Source organism: Convolutriloba macropyga, chromosome 5 (assembly GCF_964194025.1).
Source record: "Convolutriloba macropyga chromosome 5, txConMacr16.3, whole genome shotgun sequence".
NCBI classification, from domain to species: Eukaryota; Metazoa; Xenacoelomorpha; order Acoela; family Convolutidae; genus Convolutriloba; species Convolutriloba macropyga.
The window spans coordinates 12,246,947-12,274,825 of NC_134472.1; the positions used below are offsets into that span (position 1 = coordinate 12,246,947).

The 27,879-nt window shown below is 35.5% G+C and overlaps 1 protein-coding gene across 1 annotated transcript; it reads right to left on the minus strand.

Annotated features, from left to right (window-relative positions):
• Nucleotides 1-26,513, minus strand: LOC142339804 (uncharacterized). Its single transcript, XM_075390084.1, has 6 exons — nucleotides 26,058-26,513; nucleotides 25,757-25,959; nucleotides 23,409-23,468; nucleotides 22,853-22,995; nucleotides 5,214-5,388; nucleotides 1-395 (listed from the first exon to the last, which is right to left on the minus strand). The coding sequence occupies exons 1-6, from the start codon at nucleotides 26,227-26,229 to the stop codon at nucleotides 135-137; spliced, it is 1,014 nt and encodes a 337-aa protein (XP_075246199.1). The 5' UTR covers nucleotides 26,230-26,513; the 3' UTR covers nucleotides 1-134.
• Nucleotides 26,514-27,879: the final 1,366 nt, after the last annotated feature.

Below are 27,879 nucleotides of genomic sequence, written 5' to 3' on the forward strand. Positions count from 1 at the left end.
TTTGTTTATAAATTTGATTGTAGGCTGGACCAAATGTAATAAACGTTCATAAAATTTAACTCCTAAATTTTTACTAACGATTGAATTCAAGTCTCAATAAAAAACGAAAGCAGATATCAGTTAATGTACAATTCTCAAAAATCAGTTCCTTCAATTATTGGAGTGACGTCGGGAATGTAGCCCTTCACGCCTCGTTTGTCAATTAAGTGCTCATTTTCACCAGGTGTAAAGTGCTTCACGTGGTCTACTAGGTGCTGGAGACGCAGCTTCTGGTCATTCAGATCTGAGAGCAGTTTCAGTCTCTCTCTATCAAGTCGTTGTATCGTTTCGTCTCTCAATCCAATTTCGGTTTCTCGGTTTTTGACTTCGGCTTCAATTTGCAATAACTTTTCAGTCTGAAACACGTTAAGGTTCTTTTCAAGAGCAAAGCAAAACTAGAAATTTTTCCAAAGTTTATCACTGTACCTCTAAAAACAATACTCAAAATATGTATTATTTTGGAAGGTCAAGTTGAGCTGATAAAGCAATCAAAGCTAATTTCTAATATCCTTTTGAAGTCTTGGGATCAAGACTGCAGACGACGATTGGTTTTTTAATAATGAAGCATTTTTTTCTAAAACTTGGGTTTATCCATTGTAGTTAAACTAATTTTGAGTGAGTAGTCATTGGTTATCAGCTTTTTGTTCCGACACCTCTTGAGGGGGGGGGGGGGAGGGGAGGAACTATACCAAATGGGTTCTTTTTGTTCAGACAATTTTGACCGAGCGATATATGCATCGTAGAGAGAAGTGAGTGGTATCATTAGAAAAACCGTCCAGCAAAGAATATGGAATGAAAAAGAGTTTTTTAAATTTCGTTTTCTAGAGCAAGTTATCGATGTTTTAATTTTTGTGAATATTAGACCAATTTGCGTTATTTTTTATTGACATTTTCCGGCATTTTTGCCTAAATTTTCGTCTATTTTGCTACCATTTAATAAGTATTTTACGGAATAGTGTTGCTGATATTATTTTTAAAGACAAAAAGTATTGTTGACTATTTTGATTTAATTTTTTTGGCTTAAATTTTGGCTAAATGTTTCAAAATTCAGAAATTTTCATCAAAAAGGCACGGAATAAGCTTTTTTTAGTTCACTTTGATTAAAGTTTCCGGAGGTACACACCCAAAAACCAATAACACAATCTTTTAAACTCAAAAGGGAGCTGATCTTACTTCCACTTTTATCGAGAATGCTCTGTAATTGAAATTTTGCCGTTTTTTGCTAACTTTACTTGTTGATTATCAGGAACGAAGCATTCATTTTTGCTTTTTCAACTAACAAATTATCTATATCGACAATAAGTGAAAAACTAGGTGTTCAAATTGGATGAACAGCAATCTTGGACTGTAACAATCCAAAATTAATTCGGATTGTAATCAGTCGGTTTTTTTTATTAAAATTCGATCTTATTTATATTAATTAAAGAACAGAACATTTCAAATCAAAGCTCAAAAAGTATAGCTCCCATAGGCTTCCTAAGCAACTCCAAATTATTGTATCTGTTTTGTTACCGGAAAACTTATAGTCGTTTTGATTTTTAGAAATGTCTGATTTTCAAATAAATTATGGCTTATTGCACTTTGCCTCTGACTTTTCTTTCTTGATTTGGTTAACTTGTAGGTTAGTGTCAGCAAGGAAAGTATGATTCTTCTTTCTACTGAAATAAAAATTTATCCATTGTAGTTAAACTAATTTTGAGTGAGTAGTTATTGGTTATCAGCTTTTTGTTCCGACCCCTCTTGAGGGGGGGGGGAACTATACCAAATGGGTTTTTTTCAGACAATTTTGACCGAGCGATATATTCATCGTAGAGAGAAGTGAGTGGTATCATTAAAAAACCGTCCAGCAAAGAATATGGAATTAAAAAGAGTTTTTTAAATTTCGTTTTCTAAAGCAAGTTATCGATGTTTTAATTCTTGTGAATATTAGACCAATTTGCGTTACTTTTTATTGACATTTTCCGGCATTTTTGCCTAAATTTTCGTCTATTTTGGCTACAATTTAAAAAGTATTTTACGGAATAGTGTTGCTGATATTATTTTTAAAGACAAAAAGTATTGTTGACTATTTTGATTTAATTTTTTTGGCTTAAATTTTGGCTAAATGTTTCAAAATTCAGAAATTTTCATCAAAAAGGCACGGAATAAGCTTTTTGAGTTCACTTTGATTAAAGTTTCCGTTACACAATCTTTTAAACTCAAAAAGGGGCTGATCTTACTTCCACTTTTATCGAGAATGCTCTGTAATTGAAAGTTTGCCCTTTTTTTGCTAACTTTACTTCTTGATTATCAAGAACGAAGCATTCATTTTTTGCTTTTTTAACTAACAAATTACATATATCGACAATAAGTGAAAAATTAGGTGTTCAAAATGGATGAACAGCAATCTTGGACTGTAACAATCTAAAATTAATTCGGATTGTAATCAGTCGGTTTTTTTTAATAAAACTCGATCTTGTTTATAATAATTAATGAACAGATTATTTCAAATCAAAGCTCAATGGTGATAGGTCCCATTGGCTTCCTAAGCAACTCCAAATTAGTGTATCTGTTTTGTTACTTATTTTTAGAAATGTCTGATTTTCAAATAAATTATGGCTTGTTGCACTTTGCCTCTGACTTTTCCTTCTTGATTTGGTTAACTTGTAGGTTAGTGTCAGCAAGGAAAGTATGATTCTTCTTTCTACTGAAATAAAAATTTTTTTTTTGCAGACTTACGCTTAAATTATGGTTTCTTGGCTTTGATACTACTAGATTTTGCAATTTTGTTTTGATCTTCAGGCCTTTACCCATTTTTCATTTTTTTTGGTTTTGTCACATTATCATATTTTTCACAAAATCACTTATCAAATTATTGGCGTCCAATATAAAGCACAATTAATTATGTCAAATTTTCAAAAGATATGGATTATGGCGTCTGCGGCTTCGATACCCTTTTGTTAAGTTATTTGATTGAATTTTTTTAGTTTTTCTTTATTTGTCGTTTTTACTCTTTTCGTAAGCGTATGAAGTTTCCTGTATAATAGCAGGTTTCAATGGTTTTTTATTGGAAAGGAGAAGAGCTGATATTCTGACTTGAGTAGATAGGTGTTGTCTTTCATGACTTTGAAATCTATTGGTGTTGAAAAATAACACGTCATTATTCCGCAATTTTTTTCCTTTTTGTTGTCTGTTTGTTACCTAGTCTCGTTAAATACTGGTCATATTTGACAAAATTGTTTTCAAGGGAAGGTCTCACACGGTTTTGCTGTCACAAAATGTAATGTTGTTCAAGAGTTCTTTATGACTTTACTGGCTTCGACACGGATTTTTCAATTCGTGTCGAAGCCAGTACGAACAAATTAACATATTTTATCAATTCATTTTGTAGCTATCGGCTTTCATGACTTTAGAAATAATTTTTTTCTAAAAATACAAAAATATTACTTAATTTTGCATTCGTTTTCTTTTTTTCTACTTGTTACCTAGTCCTGGTAATCAAAACTCACATGCCAAATCATTTTTTTTCGAGGAAAGCTAAAGTTAACATTTTTTTAGGGTTAAAAATGGCTTTACGGCTTCGACAGCGTTTTCTCGCAAATTTTAATTGAATTTTTGTTCGTTGTCGCTATTTGTTGTTTTTTTTTTGTAACCGCATAAAAAATTGAATATGAAAGGTCTTAATGCCCTCCTGTCAAAATCCTGTGTTATGTTTTCATTTGATTTCTAATGGTTTTTATTACTTCGAAATTAATTATTTTTAAGAAGTATTGGCGAATATTTTAACTTTAATATTTTTGTTCTTTTTGTGTAATTGTTGCCGAGCCTTATTATCGAATGGTCCCATATCTTCTCTAGTAAAGTACAAAATATTTTGTTTAGTTTGAGTTGTATCTGACGCCATTTCTCTTTTTTATTAAGTTTTTTTTTTTAAAATGGAAATAAAGTTTTGGTTGTATTTAATGTTTGTTGTTGTTATGTGATTTTGCTGCTCGTCTGTCTTGCCTCGCTTTCTTAATAATCGCCGATTTTATCAATCAAATGCCTCATTTTTTACTCTGCTGAGTTATTTGCGTTGGAAGCTGTCTTTGCATTCATACACCAATTTTGTTGGAGAAAAACTTCAAATTTTGAGGGTTTTCTACCTGTTCCTCATTTGGTAGACATTTATGCCGAAATTGAGGATGAGCGGGGTCGGAACCTTATGTGCAATCGCACATTACCTAGCCTCCTTGTTAGCTTGAAAAAAGTAATGGCATGGTAACAGATTCAGGTGCTTTTTCCTATGAAGCCTTAAAGACTCCCAAATATCTTTGACACAATCAACATATTTTAGAATTCCAAGACAATAAGCTGTGGCTCATTGGGATCTACGCTGTCCAACAGCCTTTCCTGACATACGAGAATAAGAAAACGGTTTAAACAACTAAGGAGGGGGGGGGGGGTGAGGGGGACCAGTAAAACGTGATCCCCCTGTAATTATGATTGTAAGAATCACTTTTTCGAAAACTTTTCCAAATGTTCCCTTAAAACTTACGTAAATCAACCGTAAATTAATTAGATAACTCTCAATCCTTAATTTTGATTGGAGAGTTTTCTGGTGAAACTTTGAAGGTCTTTGAAACTTTGGGCAAAGGGTCTTTCAGTATTAAAGCACATTTTCTAGTGGACAGCTTTTACATAGAAGATACCTTATCATCTTCTTAAATTTTGTAATATGCAATATAACAACTCATACATTGCTATCTGATTTCACAAATAAAGTGGGACTAAAAAGTACAATATTTGAAATTTTCATTTTTGTTTGACAAAACATAACCTTCTATAGTTCTAAAAAGGGCCACAACAACGACTATTAAAAGTCAGCAAATCAAAGAAATTGAATGAAAGGACTACAAACACTAAGATTTCTTTTCAAATTCAAAGAACTGATTAGAAGTTTCAGTGGATACATGCTAATCATCCCATTTTTCATATGGCATGAGAAATAACTTGGTTATGAACCTCATGCTGGTTATTTTTAATAATTAAACCAGTTTACGAAATCACTCAACAGCTTTTAACTCGCGAAACGATTCAATTAATTATGACATCAACATAACAGAAGTTGGACCCACTCAATCAGACCTTTTGAGACCATTTTGAGCTAACGAACCACTAAGAAAGGTTTAAGTAAGGATCTGAGTAACTGCTACCTGTGCACTGATGATTGCAGCCAGTTCGCTGGCAGCCATGTTCTGTTCCTGGATCTTGGCAGCTGCAACTGCAGTGTCCCTCTCCTCTGTCAACAATTCCTTCATCCTCGCCATAGCACTCTCCTTGTCAGCCATCGCCACTTCTCTCTCCTTCCTAAGCTTCTCTTCATGCTCCCTACACGTGAAATAATAAGCTGTTTCCGTATTTTTGACCAACAACGAATAAAAGAGCATTCTCGACCACACAATGAAATGAAATGTCTACGTTTAAACCAAATGGACCATAAAAAGGTATATTGCTCGAGGCAGATGAACTCATCACTTCTCAAAAAAAATCCACGCTGGACTTTTCATGAGGTAAAAATGAATAACCAAAACAGGAGTCGAGCCCGTTTTGGCCCCAAAATATTCCTGTAGCTACCACTTCTCTGCATTTTAATAATGCATATACAAACTGGAAAAGTTAAGACAAAATTTACCCTATAACGCCATTTTTCTTTACTTTCCTCAACTTACCTTATATTACGCTAACTTTGCCTCAAATTTATGTGGTCAGCGGGAATGCTTTTTGATATCTGGTGGTTCTGGAGCATTCCTAAACCAATTAAAAATTGTTTGAAGAATAAAATTATTGTTTCATTTTGAAACTAACAAAATTGAACACCGCAGCACTAACGTCACAGCTAAAGCGATGATGACTGTTACAATGAACCAACATAATTTAACACATTGAAGTAATACAGTAAGATAACCCAAATGCACCAACTGTATTATTTTCGAAACTTAAAACTTTGTCAGTGTGCCTGGCAATTATACAAATACCGTTACGTTGGTTGCCCTTTTTTAGTGCCCTTTAGCATTGTTGTTTGCCTGCTTCAGCAATTGCAGAAAAACTATACTTATAACTTCCAGAAGAAATTAACGGCCGCTGATCTTCCGTGTGATTTAATCTAGGCTTGTTATGAAAAACTTTTCGTAGACTGTTTAGTTCAAAAAATGTCAGTGAAGATTTATTTTCAGAAAAACAAAGAAAATTCGTAAAGCGTGCAGTTTTTTTATCAAGGTGTTCAAAGTTAAATGAAATAACTACCAAGCTGTCCGTAGCTTCTCTTCATGCTCCCTACATGTTATTTATTATTACCATATTTTATATAGATAAAATTAAAGACCAAATTGACCATAAAAAGGTATATGACACGACTGAAATTGACTCTGTAAAAGAAGAGTTATAAGTAGAGTCTGTTTTTGCCCCAAAAATATAACGAACACTTCTAGAGTTTAATCATGCAAATACGAACTGAATAAAAGTTTCATTTTACCTTATAAGAATTCCAACCTTAGTTTACCCCAACTTTCTTCACCTTATTTAGCTCACCTTGTTTTAAGGTAGTTTTCTTCACGCCGACTTTACATAGTCAGTTTTATATGATCTTTTCATATGATATCAGCTGGAACCCTTGGCTGTGATCAAGGCCTCCGGATTATAGATTAGGCTCTGGTCACAACGCATAGCCATGATCTCTCAGTTGAAAAAATACAAAATATTAAAGAAATAATGCGCTCGAAATGGTCTCTGGTCATACCGAATTTCTGTTAAAACCGTTTTTGATCAGACCCAGTTGCCTTCGAACCGTTTATGATCAGATCCAATTGCGCTCCAACCGTTAATGATCAGACTGAAGCGCTCTCGTATCTGCCTCAGGCTCAAGTGCGCTCGTGCACTCGACATTGCCCTGTAATTTCGAGCAAAAATTGGTCCGGCATGCGTTGGAAATGTTCAGGATGATTTTGAGTGCACGCCAAAACACTAACCCGAAAACCAAAAGGATAAAGACTCTTACACTAAACATAATTTAACTCAGCAAAGTAATACAAAAAGATAACCGAAAAATAAATACTCATTTATCTCCAAAATTTACAATTTTTCAACCTGCGTGGCATACAAAAAACTTTAACTTCTATTGACTTATTTTGAGTGCTCTTTTACATTACTGCTTGCCGTGCTTTATCAACTCCATTCGCAATATAAACGTTTGCTTTACCAATCGAGCCTCATATTTTCCGTTTGCTACTAGTCCTAATCTAATTTAGAATAAAAAGTCTTCCCAGAATCTCCTTATCAAAAAAACAACAGTAAAATTTTTTTTTCTGAAGAAAACTAGACGAAAAAAAAACTTGTTATGCTTTTTCTATCAATTGATTTTTCAAAATTAGGTGATTAAATAATTTATAAGATACAACTTACTAAATACTCATACAAGATTACAACTTTAAGTTTTTCTCAAAAATAAATTGACGTCATCGTCAACAATTATTAAAAAATTTCTGAATTGAGCGCATAGGTTTTTTTTTTGCTTATGTAAGTTCGGTAAGAAAATGACGTGTAAAGTATTGCTCAAACTCGTAACCTATCCCTTCAATTAGAAACTTTAGACCAATTGCAGATGCAAGTAAGAGTACTAGTATGGGGAATGCTTTTATATATAAAGAAAAATATAGAAAACTTGTTTTTCAGACACCATATATCATGTGTATGCAGGTGGAATCTTTTGTACACACAAATTTTATACATACATTTGAACTACCCGAGTTAGAAACGAATGTTAATCTTCCAAGACTATTGCAGGACACTGTTACCTTTTGCAAAATTGTTGTTAGATCTTGTACGATTTACTGTTTCCTACAATCTTTTTGTGAGAATAAATCTGCTCGAAGAAACCAAAAGCGCTTAATAAAGCCAAAAGAGCCTTCCTCTAGGTCCTATGTTATCCTACGTCTTATCCTAGAATCAAAACAATTAGGAAGCCTCAACAGTTAAATGTAAAAAAATAAGAAACATCAGAAAGAGAAACAAAGACATCGAATTATCAATCAATCACGTGAAAAACATATTAGGTCCTTCATAATATTTCTTTTGTTGCAAGATTAACTTGTGTTCTCGACTAACGTAATGAAAAGAAGATTCAATTTTCGGTTGATGTACACATTTTTGCTTTGTTCATTATCCCATTACATGATTTCAACACGCACTTTTTGAAAGCAAACTTGATATCAAAATCAGTATAACTGAAATTTTGAGCTTTGAATTATATTCTTTCGCCTACTTGAAATAGCTGATCAGTGTTCAAATATTGTGACAATCAATCAATTTTAATGTAGCTCAAACTGTTTAGCTAACTGATGTTGGAACTGAATTTAGTTAAAAACTAAAAACTTGATCGTTTAAAACCATGTGCGTTAGCTTTGAATTTAGAAACAGTGTTGCCTCAAGTAGCAGAAGTCTAAATTGATGTGTCGTTTAATTGAATTTGACATTTGTCTCCTTTTGTTATTTTTAAGTACTATCAGCGTTAAATTTCTGTTTACCACTTAAATTAATTTATTACTATGATTCAAGCAGTCTCCACTGATCAGTTTCAGACTAAAATCAGAATCTGCAGGGAGAGAGAACTCCAAAAAAGGTGGAAGTTATCTGACTTTTGAGTCTAATTCTTCGTGGGAAAACTTTTTCTATTCCGGTTGATAAAAGAAAACGCCATGAAAATTTTGAAAAGAACGCCATGAAAACTTTGAAAAGAGTAATTAACAAAGGAAATTGATTTCATCTGTTGACTATTACATATCTGATTCTTAAATTTCAATATAAAAGGAGACACTTTGTCAATTAATGCAGTTAGGTTAACTGAAATTCAGGAGAATTTCAAACCTTCAATTAAATGAATTGTTTTTTGTTATAATAGTGTCGCTTGCGTTAGCTAGTGGCTATGAAGAATTAACTAGTTTTAGAGCTCCCATCTCTCCTTTTTCCCAATTACCGCATAATAGCTGACAGTTCGGTTATTTAAAAAAATCTGAATCCTAACGTTCGGGTCACATTTTTTCTTTCAAACGAAAAGTGTTTCGAGAACACGTTTTTCTGCGGAAAAAATGAGCTCACGGTACTTGTCCAGGAAAAAATGATGAAAAGGGGTAATTTTTCCAAGTGCGGCCCCACAGAATAGATAGGTTCATTTCGAGAAAGATGGAGCCAGCACAAATTGCTGGCAGAGATACTAAAATTAAGTGAGCAAGTTTCCTGTTTTATTCAACTAAATATAAAATCTGAGTAGTTAATTGTCCAAAATTGATTGCCGATCTTATTAAAATGACCTGACAGCAATTTTTTGTGTTAACATATTTCGTTTTGACGTTTGTTTTTTTTGAACAAAACTAAATAAAAATTTTTATGCTTACTCCGCAATAATTGCTCATTACAGGCGCGGAGGAGAAGAAGGCAAAAAAACGCATTTATCACATCACTGCTTTCTGACTCATCTCTCAGGTTTTTAGGTTAGTTTTGCACTACATTTTTTGTGGGTGTTCCTGAGGTGAAAAATGCGAAAACTAAAACAATTACTTTCCTTTCTTTTCTTTTAAAACAAATTTGTTGCTCTTTGACCAACCATATACGTTATTGTTAATATGTTCAATCGTGATGGACTACTGATGGTTGTTTTTGAGCTCCCATTTCAACAATTGCTTAAAACGGGTCTCGGAGTGAAGATCTGACAAAACACTTTTTGAAGTTTTTGATTATATTGTTCATTTTTTTAAACAATTATCTCACAACACAAAATGGTTACTTGATCTGTGTTGTACGCAACAGATGTGTCAGTAGCTTTGCAGTTTCGGTGTTTTGGCTAATATGACTCAAGATACGATAGAAATTACCTCGTTGAAAACTAATCTCGTCATTCAAAATTGCTTACACAAATTTTCAGATTTACCTTGAATGTTGCATTTTTATAATTGCGCTGGTACTGTGTGTTCAATTCAGGTTTAAGCAATTTAAAAAATATACAGAGAAGTGGACATCGGTCAGCGTACTTCATAAACCACGTTAAGCTTCACCTAATTTTTTGAGGGCCTATCAACAGTGCAATCGAATAGTTGATCTCACCAAACCTTGGGCAAATTTCACCAAAATGAGCGTACTCAGAGATTTTTCAAAATTGTTGGGTTAAGGCTACCTCTTGATCTTGTTTTCAGAAATTTGAATTCTTCTAAATTGAAACACTGCCCTTCTATTTAAAATTGTTTTTATTAAAGGTTTAAGATAGCAACTCTTCATACACGCTTGAGTGTGCTGCGAATGGTTATCTTGTAAGATCTTGTAATATTCTGTCAGAATCTTACAAGAACATGCATGGTCTTACAAGATAAGCATTTGCTTTATAAGATTTTTATAAAACAAACATTCGTCTCATAAAAAATCCTACAAGATTAACATTCGTCTTGCAAGCGTTCCCAATGCAACTATTCTTTTCGTAGAAAAAATCGCATAAAATTTTGAGATGTTTGACATAACGAAAAACATGGTGTAATTTTTTTTCAATAGTACAAAACTTGAAAAACAGAAATTTTTTTTCAGAATTACATTAAATACGGTAGTAATTGGCGTACGACTATATGTGGCATTTTTCTGTTCCTCAAGATTGAGCGAAGAAAAGAAAACATCTATTTAAAGACAATTAATTCAACAACTTGTTTTTCAAAAAAGCGTTCAACGAAAAAAAGAAAAGTAATTTATAGTGGTTTTATGTTTTTGGAAGCTTTAATTTTTGGCATTAAACCAAAAGTAAAATGTAACATTTCGTCTTGTAACAAAAACAAATTGAGTTTGTTATCTTGAAAAGCAATTTTTAAATAAACCATGCCTCCAAAAATTGCTCAAATGTGCGCACTCATTTCTTAAGTTTCCAATGCATTAAAAGAAGAAAATTGCGCGCAAAATAACCAATGAGAATTCAGGTCTACCGGAGCGTACGTGCAAGAATCTTACAAGATAGCCATTCGTCTTGTAAGATCTTACGAGATAAGCTTCTTTTATAAGAATTTTGCAAGATCTTGCAAGACAGCCTTTCTCTTTCGCACAGGGCGTCATAAAAGCAAATTGCTAATTGATAAATCTATGAATCTTTAAATCAACTATGATATGTTTCTGGACGCAATTGGCCCCAACATGAAAAACTGTAACGCCCCATTTTTAGCCTCAAAATTAAGTAAACTTGTGCAGTACTGCCTCAGGATTTACTAAAGTTATCTTAACAAAACACAAATAAACCTTCCAATAATTCTAACAAATTACTTCCTTTTTCAGCGCATAAACTACATCGTCTGCATTTTAATTTGGAGTTCAGTAGATAAAAATAAATCAAAGCCTGAAGAAACAGGAAATGACCTGCAAAATAGCATTCCAAAATTGCCGCTAGTGGAACCAATTTTTAAATAGACCTTAATAAGATTTTTCCAATCACGTATTTTTGGTTTTCAACCAGCCTTTCTGTAACCTTTTTGATCTCACTTCTTGGTTTTGAGCCAAAAGTACATTAATTTCGGCAAGGATTTAAGGTCACAAACAGCAACTGCTGATAAGTATTTGGTTCATGTTAACTCCTTCAAAAGTAAATTTTATGTATAGTCATGTAAATCTCAAATTTCAGGTTGAAAAGAATTACGTGAACAAAAATAGGACTGAGCAACTGTTTGAAGTGTTACCATAAAAGGCGGAAAAAATGAACAGTTAAGATGAAAACTTTTTTGCACGGAAATGTGAACAGCATGCGAACAACATTAAAAACGGCGGGCGTCTGAAATTGACAAATTTACCCAACACCTTATGAAAGAATTTATCTATAATTGATAATTAACTCCCTTTGTAAAGTTTTAAGATTTATTTTATTTTTCCATCACCTTTTCATAGCTAAAAAAACTGTTACTGTATAAGTTTGTCAAGCAAGCATGTGAAAACAAAAGTTGTTCAACCACAAAAAGAAAACACAATCAAATACCTACTTTTTCTAGAAGTTAGCGAACAATTTGATTAAATAATTACGAACATAATAATTAAATTATAATTAAGGACAATTATTACATACAATTAGCAATCCAGACTCTCGAAACTTGCAGCAAAAAATGCAGCAAAATTACCGGTGCTTTCTAAATCAGAAATCTCGTGCAAAATAGCTACAAATAATTGCATTAATTTTTAATCTACAGGTCAAGCTACAGCAGAAAAAGTGAAACACTATTTATACTAAGCATTTTATTTTTGAAATTAACAAAACGTACGAGAAAACTAGAAAATGGTTGGAAAATTCGCAACTAATTAGGAACATCCCACTAGCAAATACAGATAGTTGATAGTTAAATGTTGCCGCCTCCAATGAGGGGGAAAATTGAGCTGATCAATTGTATAGAATTTGTTGACGCAGTGATAAACAGTCTGGTTGGCTTGCCACCCAATAGGACCAGATTGATGTTGAAAAACAGTTTGTTCATAACTAGAAAGTGAGTTGTAGTAATAAAATTTTTATATATTGACAAAAAATAAGGAGCCAAAGATCTCAACGCGAAATAAAACTTAACTTTTCTACATTTATTAAGCCAACTACTCAGTATTTTTAAAAACTTAAGTATACCAAGGAACGTGAATTTAAAGAGGGGCAATAATAAAATGAGAAAACCGATACATGAAAAAAAAATTCTTAATTATTTTTAACAAGATGCAACATTAAAAATAAACTTTGTTCTCAGCGGACCATGCGAAGTCATTTTCGTTCCAAACGTTGATGATAGAAAAAAGACGACGAAATAAGAACAACATGTAACCAGACAACTATGTAAACAGAGAACAAGAAATTCGTCAGATCCGCTAAAATTGTTTTCTCTAAGAACTTCAAATAAGGCAGATTTTGTTGACTTCGTTTGATAAGAAACCTGCCTATCAAATAGTCCAGTGTCTCTTGTGAGTAACAAAAAAACCCATAAAATAGTCGAAATTAACAACTGAACAACAAAAATTGCACCAAAATGCACAACAAGCGGAAGAAACAGCGTAAAAATTGGCAAAAAAATGCATAAACACAACCCCAAAAAACTCGACTTGCTTTTAGAGATTCTAAAACGATACCAATCGAATCAAGTTAATCAAATTGAAGAATCACCGAAAACAAAGTCAAAACTCCATAAAAACGGTAACAACTCAAAAAAACAATAAAAGACACCCCTCAGAAAGATACAAAACAAAACTAATTGAGACCGCTGAGAAGCCTTTTAAAATAACATGAACAAAGGAGTTAGAGTGACCAAAAACGATTTTATAATTTAAAAAATGTGAATTCGCTATAGTTAACTCTGTTTAAGTAATGATAAAGGCGAGAGAGAGAGAGAGAGAGAGAGAGAGAGAGAGAGATAGAGAGAGAGAGAGAAACAGTGTGTGTGTGTGTGTGTGAGAGAGAGAGAGAGAGTGAGAGAGAGAGAGAGTGTGTGTGTGTATGTGTTTATCTCTCTGTGTGTGCATGTGCGTGCGTGTGTGTGTGTGTGTGTGTGTGTGTGTGTGTGTGTGTGGGAGAGAGGGAAAAAGAGCTCAATTTGGACAAAAAATATCGATAAATTGAACATTAGTAACTTTTGCAAACTTTTTTAAAAAAAAGAATCAAACAACTAAGTACTCTATGGTATTATAAAAACCCCTAACAATTAATAAAACCAAGTAACTGGAGAACACAAGAACAATTTATTTCACAAAACATTCATTTCGGACTCGATGTTTGAACCCCGAACCGCACTTGCTGTCAATATTAAGCTTCTGTAAAAACAGAAGACTGCATTATATTTTCTATAGTTCGACCAGTTAAATGGAATTTAAAAGGGGAATGTTGAAACGACGCTCTTAAATTGGTTAGTTCGCAAATTATTTACACAAAATGTTGGAGCTGAGTTTAAGGAATAACAAAATTGCGTAGGAGGGAAAATAGAAACAAAACACTTTCTGTTGTCCTAGTCATCTAATAGTTATAGTTATAGTTCTAGTTCTAGTTACAGTTTGTCACGTGAGAAAAAAGAGAAAAGGGAAAATAACAAAAAGCAACACACAGAACTCAACGTAGCAGCCGCAGAAAACGGCTTAAAGTATAACTCAGCAAAATATTGAAAAACAAATTGTCTTGAGCAGTAAATAACGTGTTACTGTGTCTTGAACTAGAAATATTCCTGAGAAGTAAATTGTCACTGTGTCTTGTATTCCAAATATTATTCTGGAGCAGTAAATTCTGTTACTGTGTCTTGCATCAACGAATTATTGGAGCTGAAATTCAATTGTTACAACCCCAACTTCTGGTATTCTCAACTTGTGAGTACAAATAGCATAAGCCAACTTAAGTTTAAATTTAAATATTTTTGCACAAACAGGTCTTAGACATATATCTTTGTCTACGATTTGTTTTTTCTATCGGATTGAACTGGTATACATAAAGGGATCCCGTATTGTGTGATCTGTAGCAATCCAGTTCAAATTGATAGTTGAAAAAACTAAGATTAGCCAATAGTTACGAACTGAATAGTTAATGCAACGGTAAGTACAGCAGAGCGGATATACAGTTACAAAAGCAAACTGCATCAACGAAGTATCCGGACAGATTTTGTAACCACTCAGAACGAACTGGGCGGTGTAAAACTTTCTTTGTGAAACACAAGGAGAGCAGCCGTTACATTTGATCCGCCCACCCGGACAGTGGAATAAACTGCTGTCCAACCCAACAGTCCAAGTGACGAAGTCATCGACGAACGAGAACAAAACTCAACAGGCAATTAAACGACGCAAAGCCAACTAGGCAAAGTGCATTAGAAGTTAAATAGCAAGGCTTAATTAAGGCAAATAAACAAAAAGGTACTGTAGAGATTCAAGCTGCAGTCCCAAAGTACAAACGCAGTGACTCCGTCACAGAGTCAAGACATTTTGCAAAGACAGATTAGCAACTCCAAAAAACAAATCGAAGCAAAAATTCAGGAGGGCCAGGAGCTAACCAGAAACAACGATAGATCAAGCAAACTCAAGACCATCTATAAACAAGTGCTGAAACTTGACGACTCTCTTTACATTCTTTACCGAAAGCGAGCAAATATTCTTCGTGATCCCGAATTGTTTGAACGTTACAAAGAACAGCGAATAAATTTCTTACAAACATAAAACGCAGACTGGTTACCATACATTCACGGAGAAACAAACATGACGGATCAGCAGATGCAAACTGTTCAATTGACAAGCGACGTAGAACCAACTGCCGCTAAGAATTCACAGAGTGTTGTAGGAGTTTCTCAAAGAACTGTTGAAAATGGAAACCCAAACAAAGACAAAAATTCAAAGGCCTCCTCTGATAAACGAGCTAAAAAGGCAGAAAAGCTTGCGGCTCTAGAGAAAGATTTTACATCAAAAATGAGGTTAAAGAAAATTGAATTCGAATTGAAAAGGAAAGAGCTTGAAATGGAGATGCAACTTTTTGAAGAAGAAGGCGCACTGAAACTGGAATACGAGAAAGAAGCTCTTGACGCAAGAGCACCAGATTCTGATGATAGTGCAGCCCCTAGTATTCGAAGTAGATCACCATTCAACTGGAAGACCCCGAAGAATAAAGATGTCTCCGGTTGGCTCGATAACTCGGATAAATTCTCCAACTTGTACGATTATAGTTTCGAGCGTGCGAAAACCAGGATCGACAACAGTTATCCCAGGGTAAGCTTCAATCGCGAAGGTGTACTTAAGTCACGTTCACCAAGCGGAGAACGTGCCAGCACAGCCCGGGAACAAGACAAGTTTAAGCGCAATAAACCAAGCAGTAGTAGTCAGCTACCTAAGTTGAAGTTGAGTTCTTTCGACGGAAACCCCCTAGAGTGGCCGGAGTGGTCGAATATGTTCAAAGCGACGGTTCACCGTCGCGATATACCCGACTCAGAGAAAATGAGCCACTTGAAAACTTTGTTGACAGGTAAAGCAAAGTCAGCTATATCAGGAATGAGCTATTTGGGAGAATTCTACGCTCAAGCGTGGGAACTCCTGGGACGGAAGTTTGGGTGACCTTACCTAATTGTCGACGCTCAGCTTAACATGTTGCGCAAACAACAACCAATTCGAATGCACGACTCAACGGCTATAATTGATTACTCAATAACAATCAGAAACCAAGTTAATGTACTGAAGCAATACAACTATGAGGGCGACCTGCAATCAAGTTCAACACTGCAAGTGGCAATTGAAAAACTGCCCCCAAACTTGAAAGAAAAGTGGTTCTTTTTCGTTGACGAGTGTCAAGAAGATGGGCCCGATCTCACTCTTCTTGAAAAATGGTTAGCTCGAATGGCTTTTGTCCATGAAGGAATGCCATCAACCAAGAGCGAACGGAAAGAAGATGATCGACTAAACGCTAACAAGGAAAAACGATTCTCAAAATCGTCAAACGTTACTGCGAGTTCGAATGCGAACGAAACGAAGCAAATGCAAAACAACACCTGCCCACTAGCGGATGGCACTCATAAAATATGGAACTGTCCAATATTTAAAATATGAATGTCACCGATCGCTATGCAGCAGTGAGAAAAGAACGTTTATGTTATGGATGTCTGGGGAAAGGGCATGCAATCAAAGATTGTAAAGTCCACCCGTGCGGTATAAATGGATGTACCAAAAAGCACAACAGAATGCTACACTCAGAAAACCAATTGGACGAGGGTAGTCACGCAGTTAACGTAAGCGCAGCAACAATCAACCAGAGTAACCAAGTTACTAGTTTTCTTCAAATAGTTCCTGTATCGGTTCAGAGTGGTAGTAACAGGTTGACTACCTACGCTTTCCTCGATAGTGGGTCAACAGTATCATTCATCGATCAAAGTGTCAAGGATCAACTACAAGCAAAAGGCACGGACGTTACCTTGAACATAGCTGGCATACATGGGACGCAAGATTTGAGGACAGAGAAGGTTCCTATCACAATAAAGGGACTAAATTCAGAGGTGCATTCAGTTGAAGCGTTCACATACCCATCAATCTCGTTGGGAAACACAATATACGATTACAGGGAACTGTAGAACAACTTCAGACACCTGATTGTTCTCACTAACAGAAGATTCAACCTGATGGAAGTAGGCATCATACTTGGGCAAGATGCCTACGAAATTCAACGTCCATTGGACTATAAGATTGGAACACGAAGTGAGCCTTTCGCCGTCTTAACAGAATTAGGATGGGTACTCAGTGGTCCCATGAGAGGAAAGAAAAGTCAAAATGTTTGTCCCTTTGCATCCACAGAAGATGTGAAAGTGACAGAAATTATCCAATCATGGTGGGACATAGAAACTTATGCTTCCAAAATAAATGTTGTAAGTCAATCAAAGAAAAAGCAACAAGCTCAGAAGAGCACAACTTTCTAGAGAGCACAACAAAGTTTACAGGCGAGCGGCACGAAGTGGGCATGCTCTGGAATGAACCAGAACCCAATCTTCCAAACAACTACGGCTCGGCCCTTGGTCAGCTCTACTCACTGGAACGAAGATTCCAACGAGACCCTAAATTAAAGAATTGTTTCAACAGTCAATTGATACAGATGTTGAAAAGGGATTTGTGAATATCCTTGGTAAATCGGAAGTCAAGGGCAATTTCGGAAAGGAATGGTATTTGCCACACCATCCAGTACTAAACCCCAACAAACCGGGTAAAGATCGCCGTGTTTGCAACGCTGCAGCAAAATACAAGGATATCTGCCTAAATGACAAGTTGTTAGCCGGACCCGATCTACTACACGGATTGATCGGAACAATATTCAGATTTCGAGAAGGACCAATTGCCCTAACCGCAGATATTGAATCAATGTTTCTTCAAGTGCAAGTTGCTGAACGGGATAAAAGCTGCTTGAGATTCTTGTGGCGACCAACAATGGACGGACCTGTGCAAATTTACGAGTATCAACGTCATGTTTTCGGAATAAAGAGGTCACCAACATGTGCCAACTACGCTCTGAAGCGAGTAGCCATTGATAACGAGGACGAGTTCCCAATTGCAGCAAAAACAATCCAAAACAACTTCTACATGGACGATTTCATCAAGTCAATCGAAACACCTGAAGAAGCAATCAAGATTTTCAAACAACTGCAATCTCTTCTCTCAAAAACATGGATTTGAACTGAAGAAATGGATCACCAACAGCGAAGTGGTAACCGACGCAATCCCAGAGGACTTAAGATCAATCAGCAAAACAAAGCAGGTTGAAGTAGAGCCCAACCAGGAAGGGTCATCGGTGCTTGGGCTTCAGTGGACGATTACCGATGATAGTCTACAGGTTTATAGAGGTACAAGCAAAGAAGTTGAGACCCCAATCACCCAAAGGAAGATCTTATCTCTAGTTTCTTCAGTGTTTGATGCTCTTGGACTGTTTGCACCATTCAGTGTCCATATGAGACGACTCCTGAAGAGCATCTGGACCAAAAATGGACAACATTGGGACAACTCAGTAGAACTTAACGAAGAAGAAGAGTTTCTGAAGTGGAAGGCGCAGCTTCCAGAAGTAGCAGAAACCAGCATTGATAGAAGATACTTCAGCACAGCCAAGAACAAATGGGAACTTCATGTGTTTGCTGACGCATCTGAAGACACAATGTGCGCTGTGGCATACCTACGTTCAAAGCCCAAAGAATACTCAGCAGACCTAGCATTTGTAATCGGAAAGTGCCGAGTTTCACCAATGCGACACCTTTCTATACCACTCTTGGAAATACAAGCAGCAGTGATGGCGGTGAGACTTAAAGAGCAGATAATGAAGGAACACGAATCGAAGATTCACAGTTCTAACTTTTGGACCGACTCCACTACTGTTCTGCAATGGATTCACAGCTCCCACCGGAAGCAACAGGTGTTTTTTGCAAACAGGGTGGCTGAGATTTTGGATATAACTAATGTTTCACAGTGGAATCATGTGAGTGGTATTAACAATCCAGCTGACATCGGGACACGAGCGATCGATGTTGACGAACTCGAGAGAAGTGAATGGCTCACTGGGTCGGCCTGGTTGAGGCAACGAGAGAACGAATGGCCTGAACAGGTGAATTTAACATTTGCTTCAGACGAACAAAACGAAGATATGGTCTTCTCAGCTAAGGTTGAAGAGAAGCCGATGATTCAGTGGGAACGATTTAGCAATTTCAATCGACTGGTAAATACAATGGCATACGTACAGCGCGTATTTAGAAAACACAAACCGGCAACAAAAACACTAAGTGTTGAAGAAAGAGAGGGTGCACAAGCAAGCATCTTCAGACTACTGCAGCAAGAACAGTTTGCGGAAGAGATGAAATCTCTCAAGGCTGAAAAGGAAATTCCAAAAAACAGCAAAATCCTCCAGTTTTCACCATTCATAGACCAGCAAGGACCTATTCGTGCCCAAGGCAGAATAGGTAAAAAACAATTGAGCTTCGAAATGAAGCATCCAATACTGTCACATTGGAAGCACCAAGTAATTGAATTATTCTTGAAAAAAGAACATAAGAATAGTCATCACGAAGGTACTGAACATGTCAGAAACATAGTTCAGCAGAAATTCTGGATCCTAGGCATACGAAATGCTTTGAGATCGATCAAAAACAAATGCATTAGATGTCGAAAGAGAAGAGCCCAAACAAAGGCACCAGTAATGGCAGATCTACCTGAAGAAAGATTAGTCACATCAACAGTGTTCTCGAATGTGGGCGTAGACTATTTCGGACCATTCACAGTAAAGGTTGGTCGAAGAAAAGAAAAGCGCTGGTGCTGTCTTTTCACATGCCTTACTGTACGAGCGGTACATATAGAGATTGTACCAAAACTAGACACTGATTGTTGTCTGAACGCAATTACGTGATTCATTGCTCGAAGAGGCAAACCGGTCAAAATGATTAGCGATAACGGGACAAACTTCGTTGGAGCTGAAAAAGAACTGGCAGAGTATATAGCAGCATGGAACAAGAGGCAAATTGAAGAACATCTGAGTCAACAAGGAATCAGATGGAAGTTCAACCAACCTGCAGCTCCACACTTTGGAGCAGTGTGGGAAAGACTGGTTAGGAGTTGTAAGAAGGCAATGCATGCCGTGCTGGGCAATCGATCAGTCACGGAAGATGTTCTGTCAACCACGATGTGTCTTGTTGAACAGACGTTGAATGCTAGACCGCTGACACAGGTCAGTTCTGATGCTACCGATTTAGAAGCTATTACTCCAAACCATTTCCTACTTGGCAACAAGAACCTTTTTTTACCGTATCTATCAGGTTCAGAGCAATTTGTTGATCATAGAAAGCTCTTCCGACAAACGCAAGCTTACGCAGACCTCATCTGGGACAGATTCCGTAAAGAGTACTTGCCAATGTTGAACAGTCGTAAGAAATGGCAGACTACAACGGACAGAAGTCTTCAGCAGGGTGATCTTGTGTGGTTAGTGGAAGACAGTGACAAACGTGGATATTACAATCTGGGTCGAATAACCGAAACCTTTGAAGGGTTCGACGGATTGATTCGATCAGCGAAAACCCGAACAAAGTATGGATACTACAAGAGGCCCGTAGTGAAGCTCGATCCAGTACTACCAAGTGAGGATGATGTTTTCACGAAGGAAAACTGGGCCGGCTATGTTGGAGTTGAGCTTAAAGAATAACAAAATTGCGTAAGAGGGAAAATAGAAACAAAACACTTTCTGTTGTCCTAGTCATTTATTAGTTATAGTTATAGTTCTAGTTCTAGTTACAGTTTGTCACGTGAGAAAAAAGAGAAAAGGGGAAAATAACAAAAAGCAACACACAGAACTCAAAGTAGCAGCCGCAGAAAACTGCTTAAAGTATAACTCAGCACAATTTTGCAAAACAAATTGTCTTGAGCAGTAAATAACGTGTTACTGTGTCTTGAACTAGAAATATTCCTGAGCAATAAATTGTCACTGTGTCTTGTATTCCAAATATTATTCTTGAGCAGTAAATTCTGTTACTGTGTCTTGCATCAATGAATTATTGGAGCTGAAATTCAACTGTTACAACCCCAACTTCTGGTATTTTCAACTTGTGAGTACAAATAGCAAAAGCCAACTTAAGTTTAAATTTAAATATTTTTGCACAAACAGGTCTTAGACATATATCTTTGTCTTCGATTTGTTTTTTCTATCGGATTGAACTGGTATACATAAAGAGATCCCGTATTGTGTGATCTGTAGCAATCCAGTTCAAATTGATAGTTGAAAAAATTAAGATTAGCCAATAGTTACGAACTGAATAGTTAATGCAACGGTAAGTACAGCAGAGCGGATATACGGTTACAAAAGCAAATTGCATCAACGAAGTATCCGGACAGATTTTGTAACCACTCAGAACGAACTGGGCGGTGTAAAACTTTTTTTGTGAAACACAAGGAGAGCAGCCGTTACAATAAAAGAAAATAGATTTCAGAACTTCCACTGTTTTTGTGTATATCGACATCTTGCATTTCAAATTGTGCAAACATTGTATTACGATCACTATTAAGCAAGTCGATTTATAATAAAACTCGGACCTGATTTTCAAAATACACAAAAGACCAAAATAACTGTTTCAGTCGTAAAAAATTTTTGTTAGCTCTGAAATTTAACATGCCGTCCTGATGCTGGCGTCTGATTGAGGCGGCAATAATGTTTTTATTTTCAAATTCAAATGTGTTTTTTACTGTTTAAATGAATTTAACTAATCTCATTGGAAATAGGTTTTTATTTTCGAACGGTATTAAGCAGTCTAAAATTGTACTAGGTCATTATGGCAAAGAGCGGTTTAAAATTTTGCAAGGTTTGGGCTAATGCTGGCCAATCTTAGTGATTTTGTTTAATTTCACTAAAAAAAGAGTATTAGAGAATTTGAATTCGTTCTTAGTTAGTTTGATGAATTGCTGCCTTGAGAGAACTTGCAATTTTTCAGCCAACTACTGGCTTAATATGTTAAATTTTTCTGAGAAACGTAATAGTGAATGTGAAACCGTACTAAGTTAGATGAAGAACTGTTCTCTTGTAAGAACTTGCAAGTTTGTACTAAAATCTTGTAAATTTTATTTAGATGCCTATCAGGGAATGTGAAATCGTACTAAGATAGTACGAGGAATTGTTATCTTGTAAGAACGTTCGCAAGTTTCATACTAATGAGAGACAATGTTTTTTAAATTTGTAAGTTTTAGTCAGAAGTTTATTAGAGATTGTGAAATCATACTAGTAAGTACGGAGAGATGTTTTGTTGTCAAAACTTGCAAGGTTCGTACTAACGATAGCCAAAACTTGCTGAATCTTGAAATTTTTTTATAAGAAACATATTAGAATATGTGAAATCGTATCAAGTTAGTACGATGAATTGTTATCTTGTTAGAACTTGCAAGTTTCGTACTAAAGGAAGTAAGATCTTACAATTTTTCGCAAGAGGCATAATTATCTTGTAAGGTCTGTTTAATACACTTGTAAGATCTTACAAGATTCGTACTAAGGATACAGAAACTTGCAAGCTGACTTAATAAAAATTAGTACGAATCTTGCAAGAAAACAAATCTTGGATGACTGGAGTCGTGACTTGGCACACAATACAGAGCACAAGCTGATTGTTGCGATTATCAATATGCAAAATACTATCCAGAAATCGCCTTTAGCAATGAAACCTCCAAATTATACAATATTTCTATCTAAAAATATATGTGCGTGTGTATCTAGATATATATGTGCGTGTGTATGTTTGTGTGTATGTTTGTGGGTGTTTGTGTGTGTGTGCTTGTGTGTTCGCGTGTGTATGTGTGTTTGACAACTAACTGTTTGGCCTTTTGTTGTTCTTCGATGGCCTTCTGTCTCTCCTCTTTCCTTGCTTTATTCACCATTGTGTTCAACTCTGCCATGCATGCCTCTCTCGTCCTCTCCACCGCCTTTCGCATCTCTGACTCTTTCTCTTCTGCCAACTACACACACACACACATCACACACATACAACCATCGGAATCTAATTGACATCAACCATTTTGATCACTTATTTGCGATACAGAAATTGCCATTAAGCTCCGGAGAAGATTACATTACACAATGAAAAGAATATATTTGCGAATTCCTAGATTCCTTGGAGTTATTATCAACCAATTAACTTTTACAAAAATCTGAGTCATTCAGTATAAAGTTGAGCTAAATGGAATATCGATCAGATACATAGAATTTTGACAAAGAAAAAGATAAAAAATCTTATCTCAAAAACTTTGGCTCATAAGATCGTTAAGATATATTGAGATTATTATAATATTGAGATCCTTAAGAGCCTTATTATTCGACAATTTTAGCAAGACTTATTGGGTTTCATTTTACTAAGAATGAAAAAACTTACTTCCTCCATTTTGACTTGCCAGAATTGGTTCAATTGGCTCTCAATCTTCATTTTTTCCTCCTGAAACAAACACAAACGCAGTCATGGGCCGATTTTAATTTCATAGTTACCTAATTCACAATTTTTTTGTATCCGTATTCGCTCTTGCTAGCCTAATTTCCGGTCTGTTTGGTGTGCAACACCCCCCCCCCCCCCCCACAGCAGCAGAAGTCCCTGTGGCCCATAATTGTGTTTGGATAGAGGAAAAATGTCTTCCCTGTTTTAGTCCTCGACTCCTTGAAAAGCTCAAAAATCTTTGTAGGGAGCGGGGGAACGTTTTTAATGTGCCTACCAGTTTTCGGTCACGCATGGTCTGTTCATAAATTAGTCAAGGTCTAAACCTGGTTTAAAATAACCTTCAATCGCACCAATGATTACTCTAAGTGACAGATATGGAACTATCATTCTAAGTTTAATTCCATCATGATCAAAGATTAAGATTAGATTATCAAAAATTATATCTCACTAGATAAAACGTAAACTCTTCGGACTATATTGGACATTTTTATGTATATACTTGCACAACTTGAGTGACCATATTCAAACCCTTGACAAACAGATTATTAAGAGAAAATTTTATGACAGTAATTTTTTAAAAATTTTTTGACAAACAAATAATTCTATGGACTGCATTCTTTGGACTGCCTTCCTTTCTCTTGCCAGGGAGGGCGTTGGCAATTATATATGCAGTTGTTGCAAAAGAACATTTGCTGGACTTAAGTTACTCAAATTTCTCATTATTTACCACAATAGGATTTTACTTCTTTTCACCCCTATTCATTTAACCCCCTATCATTTAACCCCGATTTATTCACCCACCCCTGTATCATTTAACCCCTCTATCATTACATCCCGCCAAATAGCAGTCGACATTAAAGGCATGTTTTGTCATAATTAAGTGGATAACTTAATCCCAGGTTTGGCTGTGATAGTTTCATATCAAGTCCCACGGGCCGCAAAGCATGGCCAAATGACTATATTGCTAATTTAATAATAGCTGGCAGCGTGCCATTTAGACAGAAATCGTAGGAAGCCTTTTTTGTAACTAATTGCATTGATTAGCAATAACATTGCTAATTGCTCATTAAGAAGACAGCACATGCCAATTAGCGCCTATCTGTAAGTTGGCTCTTGAGAAAATTAATTTGCAAACGGTTTGGTGAGCAACTAAAAAAGAAATTTTAGAACTGATGTTTAGGTTAATTGAAGTTTTTCTCTGTTATAATCACAGCCCTCAAAATGTACGTTTATTGTAACTGATAAAAAATTTACCTGAAATTAACAAAAAATATGTGTGCTACTTCTTGAAAAGAGAACTAAAAATTCAATATTCATTTTCATCGGATAATTTCTTGATAACGAAGAGAATTTCATATTTTCTTAGCATTGTTTCTTTTGGCAAACAATAGCGTTCAAAAAAGACTATTCCATCTTGTTTGCTCAGTAGTGGAAAAAATGAAAGGTAGTTTTTCAATTTGTTTTTTACAATTCAAAGAATTTGAATTGTATTGGGGCGCTGTCTTTTTTTAAGATCTGTTCACACATTTTCATGATTTTTGAAGTCAAATTGGAGTAGTGATTTTGGTCACGCCGAAACAGGAAATAGAGCGAAAAAGCGAGTGGTTTTGCGGCGTGATTTTTTTTTGCTCTAATTTTTAAGTAGAGTGAGAAAATGGTGTTTGAACAAAAATTCGGTTTCTCGGTAGTGGTTTTTTGTTCACATGCAGCAATTTCACTCTGATTTTTACTGATTTTTTCAATTAATTGGATCGGATTTTTTTCCAAATGGTTTTCCCAATCCATTCACAGCTCATTCTAGGCCTAGTTTCTTGTTTGAATTGAATTTTGATTTCTCGCTTGTTTTTTTTTGTTCACATGCGGCATTTTGACATTGATTTTCTGTTTTTTTTTCTTATTGTTTGATCTGATTTTTTTTAAAATGGTTTTCTCAATTCACTCATAGTCTATTCTTGGTCTAGTTTTTCTGTTTAGTCAATGAAAATTCTTTGAATTGTACGTCAGGACTTGTCCTGCTATATTTTTTTTAATTTCTCACATTGAACTTAAAATAAGGTTTTAAAACTGATAGCTGTGGTCCATTTAGTCAGAAATGTTTAGGACGTGTGTTACACCCAAGATCATGAACACCTGTATTGGCCAAAAAAATACGCTGAAGTTTTTTATGGAATTTTAGCTCAGCTTCGAATCGCGCGAGTTCAATTTAACAAGGCGTCGAATCTCCCCTAAATTCATAAGAAGGCGTTTGAGTGTTGATCAATTGAACTTAATAATCAAGATGATAATCTAACAGTCAATTGCTGATCATGCAACTGTTGCAACTGTTTCAATGCCCTCTCTCTATCTGCAGCCGCATATTCATGAAGTCTCTCAACTTCCGTTCTCAAAGTCTCAGCTGCTTGCTTCTCGGCTGACTCAATTGCCTCTCTCACTGCTGATTCCTTCTCGTTACCAAGCTTCATCATCAATTCCTCGTGGTACTGAGCACCGATGTCTGAAAATTCGCAAGATTAACTTTCGCTAACGTGCAAGTTTCTCGTTTTTTTTCTATTCATTCGCAAGGAAATATCTGAAAAATCTGAAAATATTAACCTAAGATATTTTTGTGGGACAACTTCTGGGTGAAGAATGGCTTCGTCTCTTCGTATCGCTTCGGGACTCCATGATAATTCGGGTCCCCCACCAATTCGGGGGGCACTTTTGCATCGAAGAAACTGTCCTCGGGTCCCAACTGGTCCTTGGGTGGTGGGTTAATACGACTCATCTCGTGAACACCTTGAGGGTTAAAAATTGGTAAGCACAATTAATTAATACAGGTTCAGCCCCTAATTATGGAGGTTTATTTCAAATACTGCTGCTAAAAACTGGTTTTTGAAAGTAGACTTGATTTTGGAATAAAAATTGAACTTGCAATAGTTTATAATATTTGTCAAAAAGGATAATTTCTTATAAAATTTCCAAACAGAATAAATTTAATTTCTAGAACCTTTTTTCATAAAAATTAAAAAGAATAGCTAAAACTTAAGAAGATTTGAAAACTTTAAATATAAGAATTAATAAAAACTTCTGACGTTAAATATGAGACAATAAGAAATTCGGTTTAAAACACAAATTAAAATAAACGCACGCAGCGTTTTATCTTGTATACAATTTGTGAATAAATGTGCTTATTTAGTTTCAAAGCATTTGAACAAAAATACTTCATTCTCAGATGGCCTTTTTGTGTGGTACTGTGAAAAACCTGTGCATATTACTCGCACAAACGGCATGGCAGTTATCAATAATTTATTAAGAGAGTTGGATTTTATATAAAATTACTTTTAAAGCGATTAATGGGAAATTATTTTTATTTGTTGTTTGAGATATACCCGGATATAACGGGTTTGTGGCACTAAATTGACAGCAATAAGCCAGCTATCAGGTCTTATAGTTTCAACAGTTTACTAATCTTAACACAATTGCTGAAAATATTTGATCCCTTTTCTAGGCAAGAAAAGCATCTGTTAATATTCTATGCTATCGTAAACTTCTATACCGATTGATCTGCCAGTGGTTTAGAAATTTAAGACTACTTTAATGGTTCTCACAGATTTGCAAGCAGAAATTATTGGGACTCGGGGTCATACGAGGTGTCACCCTATTTCACATCAAAATGATCTAACACTGCAATGACGATATACGATGAAAATTAATGTAAACGTTGAATGCGGTGAAAACAAAATAATTTTTCATGAGGTTATATAGAATAATTTATTAATCAGACATCACGGCAACGTGTGACAATTGCTCCAAGCAATATCGTGGATTTCCCAAGAATTACAAAACAGTTTACAAAATTTTCAAAGGATTTAAAGGTTCTTAAAGGCTTTTTCCGTTGATAGATCATAAAACTTTCTCTGACCAATAGCGCACTGAATCAGAAACGTTTTATGTGGTTGTGTCATCGCTTGCTCGACTATCTTAGAGTGAGGTAGATTTTTCCATAACCAGCTGTTTAAGGTATGCTGTTTTTTTTAGAATTTTTAATTTTTTTTATTTTTAAGGCACTAAGAAAATAGTCACCTTTCATATCGAAGTTCCGTCAATGACAAACCTTATATACAGTCCAGTGACACCCAAAGAACAGTAAGTTAGCTTTCAAGGCGTCGCTCATATTTTTTTGGCTTCAACTCTGAGTTTTCGTAATTTTTAATGAAATTTTGACTTTCTTTTCGAAATCCTACTGAATTTTTGATGTCTTATGCCAAGGACACGTTGACTAAAATTGCAATAGTCTTCATATTGAGCAACAAGAGAACCTATCTAGTGTTTTGAGTGGATAGCTGATGGCTGTTAAGACTTTATAGAAATAATTTTTGTAAAATTATTTTCTGAACGTTTGCCAATCTTAAACTTATTTCTGCGAACTCTAAGT